General features: G+C 45.0%; 1 protein-coding gene across 1 annotated transcript in view; it reads right to left on the bottom strand.

Annotated features, from left to right (window-relative positions):
• Positions 1 to 14,526, bottom strand: part of IL17REL (interleukin 17 receptor E like) — a 356,565-nt gene that overhangs the window by 78,009 nt on the left and 264,030 nt on the right. The window contains exons 10-11 of the mRNA XM_075342547.1: positions 2,834 to 2,991; positions 126 to 170 (exon numbers count right to left, since the gene is read on the bottom strand). Of these exons, the coding sequence (XP_075198662.1) occupies positions 126 to 170; positions 2,834 to 2,991 (203 nt within the window). The remainder of the gene's footprint in view (positions 1 to 125; positions 171 to 2,833; positions 2,992 to 14,526) is intronic.

The raw sequence follows: 14,526 nt of genomic DNA, 5'->3' as shown, positions 1-14,526 counted from the left end.
TGACATGAAATGATTCACGATTGATATTTAATTCTCTTCAAAGCAAAAGTTGACATTTATAAACCTAGAATAAAATAAAAATACGTAACCAAGTCTGAGACTTTAGAAATGTTCAGCGTACTTGCCTTCATACAAAGCTTTGGTTGAGTGTCCACTTGATAATACAAAGCCTAAATGATAAAAATAGAAACTAGTTGTTTGACAGAAAACTTTTCTTTCAGTCAGATGGTAATTATGTCTATTCAAACAGAAATGGTTGATGGTTATGAGTTATAAGCTGGCTTTACACGTTGGGACATCACTAGCAATTGCTTGCGATGTCGAGCGCGATAACACCCGCCCCCGTCGTACGGCCGATATGTGGTGATCGCTGCCGTAGCGAACATTATCGCTACGGCAGCATCACACGCACATACCTGCTCTGCGACGTTGCTCTGGCCGGCGAACCATCTCCTTTCCAAGAGGGTGGGTCGTCACACAGCAGCCGTCCAAAAGAAGCGGAGGGGTGGACATGAGCAGGACGTAAACATCCCGCCCACCTCCTTCCTTTCACATTGCCGGTGGATGCAGGTAAGGAGATATTTGTCGCTCCTGTGGTGTCACACATAGCGATGTGTTCTGCCGCAGGAACAACAAACAACATCGGTAAAAAGCAGAAAATGATTTTTTATTTCAGGAAGACCTCTCCGCGGCAAACTATTTTGCCCTCTTTTGCGATCGTCTCAGATCGCTCTTAAGTTTTACACATTGCGAAATCGTTAATGACGCCGGATGTGCGTCACAAACAATGTGACCCCGACGATAATTCATTAATGATAACGTAGCGTGTAAAGCCCGCTATAGCCCTATATTCACTACTCAAGAAAGGATGCAATTTCAAGCGCCTATGGCCTCCAACTCACCCAAGAAGGAAGTAAAGAAAGAAACAGATTTGTAAGAAATGTGTAATGACAAAATGACCTATAGTTGCAATCAATGTTTTATATTAAATGTATTTTTAAACATTTTATAATTAGTGATGATAGAGCACTAAAAAGTTTGAGAACTCGGCACTCTAACTGAGCAGGTAAAGCACTTAGACAGGCTTGACTCAATCAACGACGTCAATGGAAGTTAATGGAAAAAGAGAGCATTTTTCCAGAAGACCCTAACGGAGGGCTGGAAAAATCGCTGAAATGGACAGAAACAGCACTCAAATTGAATGGAAACAGTATGAGGAAGATGCCTTAATGCATTTTTGATTCCCAGGTCGCTGCTGGGAACTAAATAAATAAATGAATAAATTAATAAATTAAAAAATGATGTGAGGTCCACCAGATTTTTTATAATTAGCCAAATAAAGCAGACAGCTAGGGGCTGATTTTATCAAACTGGGATGGTCCATGGCTATTGGGCCATTGCTAGCCTAAAAATACTAGCCCGTAGTTTCCCCAGAATTGGTGCTTCACATTAGATGTGCCAATTCTGGTGCTTTTCCAGGATCTTCTCAATTGCCCTGGTGCAGAGGCAATCGGGGTCCTTTTTTGGGGGGGTTGATGTCAGCTGGTATCAAATCCAGGTTATATTAATGGAAAGGTGTGTATCAGACACCGCCACTACTAACCCAGTGATATAAAAAATACAGACAGAAAAAAAATTGTTTATTTGAATAAACACTCCCCCATACTATCACTCATTCACCAATGTATTATCAAAAATGTTCCCACAGAGGTCCTCCATTTGTACTTCACGCTCCTCGAATGCAGGTCTAGCAGCTGCGAATAGCAGTGAAATACAGCAATTCAGGTGCTGGTTAGTGACAACAACACTCATAAGAGCCGACGGGTCTCACAGAGAGCAGCATTGAGCCAGTGGCTCTGATGCTGCTATTCACAGTTGCTGGAACTGTATTTGGGAAATGTGAATTACGACAGAACATCGTGGAAACATGTTTGATAGTAAATTGGTAAATGAGGGATAGTGTGGGGTAATCTTTATACGAATAAAGTAATTTTCGTGTGGGTTTTTTTTTTTATTACTGGGTTAGTAATGGTAGATAGATGCCTCTCCATTAATAGCACCAGGGTTTGATGTCAGCTGACATTACACAGCTGACATCAACCCCCCTAAAATATTACCACGATTTGCCACAGCACCAAGGCAATTGAGAATATCCTGGCACAGCACCAGAATTGGCGCATCTAATGTGACACGCCAATTCTGGGGCGGCTGCTGGCTGACCTTTTTAGGCTGGGAAGGGGCCAATATACATGGCCCTTCCCAGCCTGATAAAACCAGCCCCCAGCTGTCTGCTTTACCTTGACTGGTTATGAAAAAAAGGGGGGACCGCACACTGTTTTATTAAATCATTAATTTATTTATTAGGTTAAATAATGCTAAAACACAAACACCCTTTAGTGACACACTAAAAGGGTGCAAGTTTACAAACTTTGTGCTAATCTAAGCTCTCCCACCTTGATTAACTCTCCAGAGGAGAGTGTGCCAAACTTTGCATCATTGGGTTTGATATAAAACCTGATGATGTGGTCCAGTCGGCTAATCACAGTAATGCCAGTAGCCAACATGGCTATTACAATACCGTGATTGGCAGTCAATCCCCGCATAATTACTGGATAATAAAAAGCCACAAGTCATGTGGAACAGGGAGTCGAGCATGGCATCCATGTACCAGGATACCCAATCCAGTAACGAGTGTCTCGAGCACCAGAATGCTTGATCGAGTATTGAGCAGTGCAGTGCATTCCCGCTCATCTCTATTTATATTGTTCATTTCAACTTTTCCATAGCACTATCTATATAAAAACAAAAATAAGGAATCTTTAAAATTCCTCACCTGATCTTTTTTAACATTTGCTGAATTGGGAATATTCACACATTTTTCCTCTTTCATTCTACATAGATTAACAGTGGCATCAACAGGACATACGGACTTCCAGGCAAGATCACGGGTTCTTGGATTATATGTAATGCGGTCCCAAAGATTGTCAAGGTCTGTGAAAAGGCAAGAATTATTTGTTATTAAATTTCAATTTATCATGGGACTAAACTGATCAAAACATAATTGGGTTATGTGTTGCGTTTCCATCATAAATATCTACGGAGCCCCCGTTTGGCCTGCAGCAGCGATGGATAGGTCCATATAGCTTACCTGTGCCTTGAACAGGCTGCATTTACTTTCCTATGTCATGTGTGCAAGGTCTAAAAAGACCATTGGTGTTACCATTGGTGTTAAGCCTGCTTTACACGTTGCAATTAGTTGTACAATCGCATTTGCGATTTGACACGCCCAGGTTGCATATGGGATCTTATGAGATTGCACCTAGGTCGTTCATTTGCTGTCACACGAGCGTTAGTAGTCTATGTTAAATTGATCAATTTTGTGTGCGATCCTTTAGATCATGTGTTCTGTGACGTATGCATTGGGCACCCTTTTTTTTTTTTTTATTGACTTGCCAAGCGTGTGTAATGTGTAGGGATGTGTTTTTACTATGTCATCTGCCATTCAGCTCTGCTACATGGCCGCTAACAGCAGACACAGACAGCCATGTAGCAGAGCTAAATGGCAGATGACAGCAGACACAGACAGAGCCGCACGATCAGAATGAACTCGGGTTAACTTGACCCGACTTCATTGTCATGCTGCGGCTCTGTCTGTGTCGCGTCCTGATTAGCGGTCACCAGTGAAGGACTCACCGGTGACCGCTAAACTCCTGAGTAACTGAATTGAGCAGCCCTCTCTCATATACTCACCGATCCCCGTTCTCCGGCGCAGCGCTGCACGGCACGGCATTCACACTGCTCCGGCGGCTTTCACTATTTTGAAAAAGCCGGCCGCTCATTAAACAATCTCGTATTCCCTGCTTTCCCCGCCCACCGGCGCCTATAATTGGTTGCAGTGAGACACGCCCCCACGCTGAGTGACAGGTGTCTCACTGCACCCAATCACAGCAGCCGGTGGGCGTGTATATACTGTGCAGTGAAATAAATAATTAAATAATTTAAAAAAACGGCGTGCGGTCCCCCCAATTTTAAAACCAGACAGATAAAGCCATACGGCTGAAGGCTGGTATTCTCAGGATGGGGAGCTCCACGTTATGGGGAGCCCCCCAGCCTAACAATATCAGTCAGCAGCCACCCAGAATTGATGCATACATTAGATGCGACAGTTCTGGGACTGTACCCGGCTCTTCCCGATTTGCCCTGGTGCGTTGGCAAATCGGGGTAATAAGGAGTTATTGGCAGCCCATAGCTGCCACTAAATCCTAGATTAATCATGTCAGGTGTCTCCCCGAGATACCTTACATGATTAATCTGTAAGTGACAGTAAATAAACACACACACCCGAAAAAATCCTTTATTAGAAATAAAAAACACAAACATATACCCTGGTTCACCACTTTAATAAGCCTGAAAAAGCCCTCCATGTCCGGTGTAATCCAGGATGCTCCAGCGTCGCTTCCAGCTCTGCTGCATGGAGGTGACCGGAGCTGCAGAAGACACAGCCGCTCCTGTCAGCTCCACTTAGCAACTGAGGACGGCCGCGTGATCAGCTGAGCTGTCACTGAGGTTTCCCGCTGTCACTGGATCCAGCGGTGGCCGCGGGTAACCTCAGTGACAGCTCAGCTGATCGCGCTATTCCCTTCATTAGCTGCGTGGAGGTGACAGGAGCGGCGGTGTCTTCTGCAGCTCCTGTCACCTCCATGCAGCAGAGCTGGAAGCGACGCTGGAGCATCCTGGATTACGCCGGACATGGAGGGCTTTTTCGGGCTTATTAAAGTGGTGAAGCAGGGTATATGTTTGTGTTTTTTATTTCTAATAAAGGATTTTTTCGGGTGTGTGTGTTTATTTACTGTCACAGATTAATCATGGAAGGTATCTCGGGGAGACGCCTAACATGATTAATCTAGGACTTATTGGCACTGTCACTCAGCGTGGGGGCGTGTCTCACTGCAACCAATCATAGGCGCCGGTGGGCATGGAAAGCAGGGAATACGAGATTTGTTTAATGAGCGGCCGGCTTTTTCAAAATAGTGAAAGCCGCCAGAGCAGTGTGAATGCCGTGCAGCGCCGCCCCGGGGATCGGGGATCGGTGAGTATGAGAGAGGGGGTAAGAGGGATAGACTGACATGGACAGAGAGAGAGGGACAGAGATGGTGACCGACTGACAGAGATTAGTGAATGACAGACATTGTGAGGTGCTTCAGAATGCAGCTTTTCAGCTGTGCTCTGAAGCGGACCTTTTTAAAGCTGCGGTGCAAAGCGCACATCTGCGCACATAGCCTCAGACATCAAAATCGTATGAGGGATGTCACACGTTACAATTGACTAGGTTCATGCAACAAAAAGTTCAATTCCAGACAAAGATACGATGTGTTTGCGATCAACGGTTTTGCGTTCAATCCTGATCGCACTTAGGTGTCACACGCAGATACCTCACAAATAGAGATGAGCGAACCGGTCGCGGTTCGGCTCGAGGTCGGTTCGCCGAACGGGGGTCCCGTTCGAGTTCGGTTCGTCGAACGTTCGACGAACCGAACTCGAACATATAGGCTATAATGGGAGGCAATCACAAACACATAAAAATGCATTATAAATGTACACAAACAGTTAATAAACATTGCCATAACACTTACCGGTCCCCGCGATCCCTTCTGCACTCTGTCTCCTGCCGCTATTCCATCCGATGATCGCTTAATCCTCCCGGTGACCTGCACTGCCAGCAGAGATGCAGGACTTATCGTGATGTCAAAATAGCCATGTGACCAGTCACGTGGCTATTATCTCATTGGCTACAGACTGGTCACATGACTATGACGCGTCATGTAGGACCTGCGAATGCATCTCTCCGGTACACGGTGCACATATGTGTATCGCCGTGTACCGGCGACATGCTCTAGCACACGGTCGACTCCCCGTTCCGTTAGGGACCGGCTGACACAGCCGGTCATTAACGGAGATCACCGTTGCCATAGCAACGCAGTTAGCGGTGACGTCACCGCTAACCGCGGCTCCGAGAGCACCATTGCTATGGTAACGCGTCTGTCAGCGTTACCGCTGTTACCGCTGACAGCCAGCACTGATCACTCACGGAGTGAAGGCTGCATGCTGCTTCACGATTGTAGTGAGGATTGTAGTGAGGATGAGGTTCCCCAGCCCCAAGTGATGAGCTGGTGAACCTCATCCTTCCTCACTACAATCGTCACTACTACTACACTAGAAAGAAAGAAGACAGAAGAGCAGGATCGTGGAGGGCTGACAGGGGTAATAAAGATGGAGTCTCTAATGTGTCTGTGTATTTATTTCTATTAAAGTATTTTTTCTCTGTGTGGTGTTTTTTTTTAACCCTTTATTGGAGATTCTTAATGGCCGGGTCAAACGTGCCTGACACTAGGAATCTCTGGCTTAATACTGGCTAGTAAAACAAAGCCAGTATTAACTCATGATTACCAAACAAGCCACCCGGCTCCAGGGCTGTTGGAAGAGTTGGATACAGCACCAGATGATGGCGCTTCTATGAGAGCGCCATTTTCTGGGACGGCTGCGGACTGAAATCCGCAGCAGAGGCGCCCAGAAACCTCGGGCTAACCTGTGCAGCGGATTCCAATCCCCAGCTGCCTAGTTGTACCCGGCTGGACACAAAAATGGGGCGAAGCCCACGTCATTTGTTTTTTAATTATTTCATGAAATAAGTGAAATAATTAAAAAAAACGGGCTTCCCTATATTTTTGGTTCCCAGCCGGGTACAAATAGGCAACTGGGGGTTGGAGGCAGCCCGTGGCTGCCTGCTGTACCTGGCTAGCATACAAAAATATGGCGAAGCCCACGTCATTTTTTTGGTGGGCAAAAAAATTCTGCATACAGTCCTGGATGGAGTATGCTGAGCCTTGTAGTTCTGCAGCTGCTGTCTGCTCTTCTCCATACAGACAGACAGCAGCTGCAGAACTACAAGGCTCAGCATACTTAATCCAGGACTGTATGCAGAAGTTTTTTGCCACCTGAAAAAATTATGTGGGCTTCGCCATATTTTTGTATGCTAGCCAGGTACAGCAGGCAGGTACGGCTGCCCCCAACCCCCAGTTGCCTATTTGTACCCGGCTGGGAACCAAAAATAAAGGGAAGCCCTTTTTTTATTATTTCATGAATTTCATGAAATAATTAGAAAACAAATGACGTAGGCTTCGCCCCATTTTTGTGTCCAGCCAGGTACAACTAGGCAGCTGGGGATTGGAATCCGCAGCACAGGTTGGCCTGAGCTTTCTGGGCCCCACTGCTGCGAATTGCAGTCTGCAGCCACCTCAGAAAATGGCATTTTCATAGAAGCGCCATATTCTGGCGCTGTATCCAACTCTTCCAGCACCTGCCTGCTATACCTGGCTAGCATACAAAAATATGGCGAAGCTCACGTCCTTTTTTTGTAGTTTTTTGGCAAAAAAAATAAAAAATGCTTCCCTGGATTTTCCATTGCCAGTGAAGGTAACACCAAGCAGTGGGGGTTAGCAGCCAGTAGCTGCTTGGATTACCCTTAGCTAGCAATACAAAAAATGCAGCGGGAGCCCATATATATTTTTTTTAATTATTTATTTAAATAACTACAAATAAAATGGGCTTCCCTGTATTTTGATTGCTGGACATCACAGTGCTGTAAAAATAAATCTTTAAAAAAATGACGTAGCGCTCCGCGGTATTTTTGATTCTCAGCGCAGATAAAGCAGACAGCTATGGGTTGCCACCCCCATCTGCCTGCCGTTACCTTGGTTGGCAATCAAACTACAGGGAAGCCCATTAATTTTTTCTATTTAAAAAATAGTTAAAAAAAAAATGACGTTGGGTCCCCCCATTTTTGATAGCCAGCTAGGGTAAAGCAGACGGCTGTAGCCTGAAAACCACAGCTGGCAGCTTTACTGTGGTTGGGGATCCAATGTGGAGGTCCCCTCAGGCTCTTTTTTTATAATTATTTTATAAATATTAATAATTACACAATAAAAGTAGGGTCCCCCCCAAATTGGATCACCAGCCAAGGTAAAGCGGACAGCTGTGGTCTGGTATTCTCAGGGTGGGAAGGTCCATAGTTATTGGGCCTTCACAGCCTAAAAATAGCAGGCCGCAGGCACCCCAGACGTGGCGCATCCACTAGATGCCAATCCTGGCGCTTCACCCCAGCTCATCCCGTGCCCTGGTGCAGTGGCAAACGGGGTAATAAATCGGGTTGATACTAGCTGTAAAGTCACCTGAGATCAAGCCCAGCAGTTTGTGATGTCATGGCGTCTATTAGATACCCAACATCATAAACTGTCAGTACTAACAAAAAAAAAAAATCGACAAAAGAAATTTATTTGAAAAAACAGTCCCCAAAACATTTCCTCTTTCACCAATTTATTGTAAGAAAAAAAATAAAGGGGTCCCACGACGACTCTGGACCGTCTAGAATATGGGGGGGAGACACTCAGGGAATGTATCCCCCATTTTCTAGGAGTGCGGACCCTTCATGTGAGGAGTGTGGGTGCAATGAATCTGCACTCACTCTTCTCGGGTCCACAGCAGCAGAGTCCATGTCGTAATGGTTGCTACCAAAGCTGCAATGCCCTGCTCATGAGGTAAGGGCATGCCTAATCAGGAGAACTACTGTAGAGGAAGCTCTGCTCACTGGTATATAGGTGCTCAGAGGTAATAATAGATAAAATTAGTGAGTAACCTCGGCACTCTAAATCTCCCAGAATAAGTCAGTAAGTCACAACGGACAGTAATGCAAAATCACTCTTTATTGGTCCGTATTAAGAAAAAAAAAATTTTCATAAGCATATATGTTTTTGTCCAAAACAAGTTACAAATGACGTTTCGGCCTGAGCCTTCGTCAGATTGGACTTATCTGCATGTAATCATGAAAAATGACAATAATCAGTATCACATAAGAGTGAGAGAACAATAACATAAACTCGAACAATGTAGAGGTACAATTGGGATGCAGCAAAAAAATTGCAACACAGCAAGAAATGAAACACATGATACAAATGTCATAATACAGTACAAGGACAATATAGTAATGACAAATATGGGGTCAGAGTAGGCTTAGACAGCTCTGGTACGAAAGAGATGTCAATCATAAAGTAACATGTGCAGTAGGTGTAGAGCTACAGTATGCATGGCAGAGCTAATGGGTAGACCGACCATAGAAAAAGAACGGAGAAAAAGTGGATAAAAAGTGGAGAAAAAAAGTGGAGAAAAAGTGGAGAAAAAGTGGAGACAAAGTGGAGACAAAGTGGAGAAAAAAATGGATAAAAAGTGGAGAAAAAGTGGAGAAAAAAATGGAGAAAAAATGGAGAAAAAGTGGAGAAAAAAATGGATAAAAAGTGGAGAAAAAGTGGAGAAAAAAAGGATAAAAAGTGGAGATAAAGTGGAGAAAAAGTGGAGAAAAAAGTGGATAAAAAGTGGATAAAAAGTGGATAAAAAGTGGATAAAAAGTGGAGAAAAAGTGGAGAAAAAGTGGAGAAAAAATGGAGAAAAAGTGGAGCACCCTTTGGTGCCTTTCATGTGGCACTAAGGGGTCCTTAGCTTTGTATTTAGCCAAAAAAATGAAAAAAAAATGACGTAGGGTTCCCCCTAGTTTTGTAGCCAGCTAGGGTAAAGCAGACAGCTGCAGCCTGCAGACCACAGCTGGCAACCTCACCTTGGCTGGTAATCCAAAACTGAGGGCACCCCACGCTGTTATTTTAAATTAAATAAATAATTTAAAAAAAAAAAACACGTAGGGGTCCCCCAAAATTGGATCACCAGCCAAGGTAAAGCAGACAGCTGGGGCCTGATATTCTCAGACTAGGGAGGTCCATGATTATTGGACTCTCCCCAGCCTAAAAATAGCAGGCCGCAGCCGCCCCAGAAGTGGCGCATCCATTAGATGCGCCAATCCTTGTGCTTCGCCCCAGCTCATTCTGCGCCCTGGTGCGGTGGCAAACGGGGTAATATATGGGGTTAATACCAGATGTGTAATGTCACCTGGCATCAAGCCCTGGGGTTGGTGAGGTCAGGCGTCTATCAGATACCCGACATCACCAACCCAGTCAGTAATAAAAAAAAATAGACGACAAACACATTTTTATTTGAAAAAACACTCCCCAAAACATTCCCTCTTTAACCAATTTATTAGAATGAAAAACAAATCCAGGTCTGGTGTAATCCAAGGGGTTGCCATGACGATTCACACTGTCCCAGTCAATGAAGAGCAGGATGTTCCCCATTGGCTGGGAGAGCAGTGCAGTGACCTGAGCTAACATCAATGGGTCAGCCCAGGTCACTGCAGGGGATGACAAGTGCTGCTGTCAGCGAGGTACATTACCTGCGCTGATCTCCAGCACACTGACAGCCCCTGTCACTGAGTTCAATGACCGCCGCCTTCACAGCCAAATATTGCGAGAGGCCCGTGACGTCACCGCTAGTCAGTCTCGGGTCGGAAGCGAGAGGTGATGTGACAAGCGGCGGCCATGGAGGACAGTGACAGCGCTGAGGTCGGGATGGCGGGACTTCATCACCGCAGGTAAGCCGAGCGGGACCATGTGTGCAGAGTGTGTGTGAGAGTGTGTGTGAGAGTGTGTGTGTGTGTGTGTGTGTGTACATGCCGCGGGCAGGAGGGGGTGGAGCGAGCTGAGCGGGGAAGTGTGGGCTTCCTGCACGTAACTAAGATAAACATCGGGTTACTAACCAAAGGGCTTTGGTTGGATACCCGATGTTTATCTTGGTTACCAGCTTGTGGCAGGCTGCCAGCGATGGCTCCTGCACACTGTAGCTGTAAAAAGCCCTGCTTTTTGCTGCTAGAACCGTTCTCGAACGTATCTAGAACTATCGAGCTTTTGCAAAAAGCTCGAGTTCTAGTTCGATCTCGAACAGCCCCCAAAATCACTCGAGCCTAGAACTGGAGAACCTCGAACCACGAACCGCGCTCAACTCTACTTACAAACGATGCCGGATGTGCGTCACTTACAACTTGACCCCAACGACGGATTGTGAGATATATTGAAGCATGTAAAGCGGGCTTAACTCTTCTGCATGGTACAGAAATTTGTAGTATGTTATTCATCACAGTGTGAACAAAGCCTGTCATGCAGATAGAGGCTGCTAATGTTCTGACTTGTCCAAAGATCCCAATATGATGTGTGCTGTTAGGACCAGAAATGTAACCCTCACTGGCCATTTTTCCTCACTGAGTAATCTGCAATGTAATGTACCAGCTTACTCCTTAGGCCGGAGTCACACTTGTGAGAGACTCGTGCAAGTCTTGCATCACATCACCCGACATGGCCTGCAGCTCTCCAGACAGGAGCATCTCAGCTGCATAGAAATACATACAGCTGACCCGCTCCTGTCAGGAGAGTGTGTAGCCATGCCGGGTGATGCGATGTGAGACTCGCGCAAGTCTCTCGCAAGTGTGACTCCAGCCTAAAGGGCTCATGTGCACGTTGCGTAATTCCATGCATTTACGCTACGTATAGCACTGCAGCATAAATGCATGCGTCCTGCGTCCCCTGCACAATCTATGAAGATTGTGCATGATACGTGCGCATGATGCTTTTATGAACGCAGCGATTTGGGTGCTAAAATTTTGACCCAGATCCGTGCGTTCATAAAATGAGCATGTCAATTATTCCGTGCGCTTTGGATGCTGCTCCCACTCTGTCTATGGTGGGGGCAGCAGCCATAGCGCATGAAATCGGCTTTTTTTGTACTGAAAAACTGCAACCATTATGCAGTGTTTCTGCAGCGATTTGACGCACACATGTGCTGTCAAATCGCTGCAGAATATTCAGCAGTAACGTGCGCATGAGCCCTAAGGAACTGGACATTTTCTATTTTTGCACATTTTCCCCTGTTTCCAAGAGTTATAACTTTTTTATTCAATCATGGACATAGCACTATGAGGGATTTTTTTTGTGGAACAAGTTGTATTTGTGAATTATAGAATGCATGTTACCATATAATGTACAGAAAAATGGGAAAAAATAATTGAAGGGTGATGAAATGGTGGAAAAAAAAAAAGAATTTTTTTCTTCATCTCCTGCGTCATGATTTTCCACATCACTACAATTAAGGTGGTGCCAAACTTAGATTTTGGCAGTTAGAGGGAACCTGTCACGTGAAAAAAACTATTAGCCAGCAGATATTTGGTTAATCTGCAGGTTAATAGTGTTTGGAATCTCACCGGTGCCCACACATCGAACCTCAATTTCCCCCCCAATAATGTATGGGTCTCAGTTGTGGAGTTGGTGGTGGCGCCGGTGCAGGTTCAGTCACCGCTTTGAGTATAATGAGCAGCAGCTGTAACCACGCCCCCTGCTCAGCATTAGAGGAGGCTGTCAGTCAGTGCAAGGAGTGCGGCTACAGCTGACACTATCAATTCACAGAGAGCCCCTATGACTGAAACCCGAATGCTACCTAGAGGATTAAGGTTAATTTCCTCTTAGCAGTTCGATGTGCAGGCACCGGGCAGGAGTCACACTCTATTAACCTGCAGATTAACTCCATATCTGGGGGTTAATATCGCTTTTTCATGTGGCAGGTTCTCTTTAAATAAGGGCAGGGTAGGGGCGTGGAAACCCCCACTCATCAAATTTATGACAAGTGATGATGTTCGCCATGCAGTCCCCAATTAGGCCTAAAACACACTTCCGCAAAAAAAACGTACATATCTTACGGTTCGTAGTTCGGGTCCGTGATCCGTTTTTTTAGGGGCGTTTCTCCGGTACGTATGGCATCCGTGTGATGGCGTATGCGAGCCGTGTGTGCGTGTGGAATGTCCGTATTGACATAAAATACGTACGTGTGCAGTCCGTTTTTCCGGATCCGTAATTTCACACAAATAACCTTGTTAGCCCATCATAATGTGCTCCTGGAGTGTTTAATTGGTCAATTAACTACCCAATTTTGTTAGTTTGCTTAAAAAACCTTTAAAAACATGGCTTCTGAGCTCATTCTCACATTATACACACTCCAAAATGTCTCTCTCCAATGAAGCAACCATGTATTTGCTCTGGTTGATATCTAGGAGATTTGGGGTTAGGCGACATATTATTGAAGAAGAGCCACCACTGGAGAGAAGAATGTGGATTCACCCCCTTGTGAAGCTCAGGTCAGGAAAACACATGGGCATTTTAATATTCTCTATGACGAAATGCGGAAATTTCCACCAAAATTCCAAGCCTACTGCCATCTCACCATGAATTCATTTGACAACATCCTTGGCCTTGTGTACCATCGTTTGAAGCATCAGGACACCTGTATGCACCTCAGCATCTCCCCTGAGGAACGACTGTTGGTGACTTTACGGTAGGTGTTGTCATGTGTACTCCTGCTTTAGGCTACTTTCACACATCCGTATTTTTGCTCTGCGGCACAATACGGCGTTCTGCAGAAAAACCGCAACCGGCTTTTGTAACGCCGGTTGCGTTTTTTTTTTGCATAGACTTACATTAGTGCCGTATTGTGCTGCAGGGGCTTGCGTTCGGTCCGGTTTTTGCCGCATGCGGCAGATTTAGCCGATGCCGCGGCTGGATCGAACGTTCCCTGCAATGTTTTTTGCTCCGGCAAAAAACACTGCATCGCGCCGCATCCGGCCGCTGCGGCGCATTTTTCAATGCATACCTATGGAGGCCGGATGCGGCGCAATGCGGAAAAAAACGCATCCGCTCGCCGCATGCGTTTTTTTTCCACTGCGCATGCTCAGTAGCATGCCGCAACCGGAAAAAACCGGACGGGCCGCATGTAAAAACGTATGCAAAGGATGCGGTGTTTTCGCCGCATCCGTTGCATAGTTTTCACAGCCGGATTGAGCCGCAGTGCTCAAACCAGATGTGTGAAAGTAGCCTTATCTGGTATTTTGAAATACATGTAAATCTCAAAGGCATCATTTTGTAGAAATTATGTAATTTTAAATTTTAGGTATTTGTTGACAACTTATATAGATCCCATAACCTCATTGTAATCTTAAAATATGATCTGAGTGCTCACATCTACCATTCTATCTCTACCAAAATTAAAGAAACAAGAGTCATAAATCAAACAATCTTGTTTATTAAACAAAAAGGTAATTATTTTTCCAATATGGAAAGTATGAACACATATGTTTTTCCAACAAAAGCAATAAAATAATAGTCATACACAGCATCTCGCCAGTCATTGGATGACACAAATATTTGTTTTGAAAAACAACTTTCATGAATAGTCAAAGTAAGGTCATGTTTTTTTCTATTTCAGTTACCTTGCAACTGGGCAAACCATCAGCAGTCTACATTTCGATTTCTTATTGGGAAGGTCTACAATTGGCAAGATTATCCTGCATACCTGTACTGTGCTATGGGAGACCCTTAGGCATCATGTCATGCAGCTGCCTTCAACACAGGAATGGATGCACATTTCAGAAGAATTTTTGGAGAAAACAGCTTTCCCTAATTGTATTGGCGCCATTGACGGAAAGGTAGATATTTTAATTATCATAATTTTTTTTTCTGTAGTTATTTTGGCCATGGTAGATACAAACTACTG

This window comes from Anomaloglossus baeobatrachus, chromosome 4, assembly GCF_048569485.1.
Source record: "Anomaloglossus baeobatrachus isolate aAnoBae1 chromosome 4, aAnoBae1.hap1, whole genome shotgun sequence".
In the NCBI taxonomy this organism is placed as follows: Eukaryota; Metazoa; Chordata; class Amphibia; order Anura; family Aromobatidae; genus Anomaloglossus; species Anomaloglossus baeobatrachus.
The sequence above is the reverse complement of the archived record's forward strand: the minus strand, read 5'-3'. Positions and strand labels throughout refer to the sequence as shown.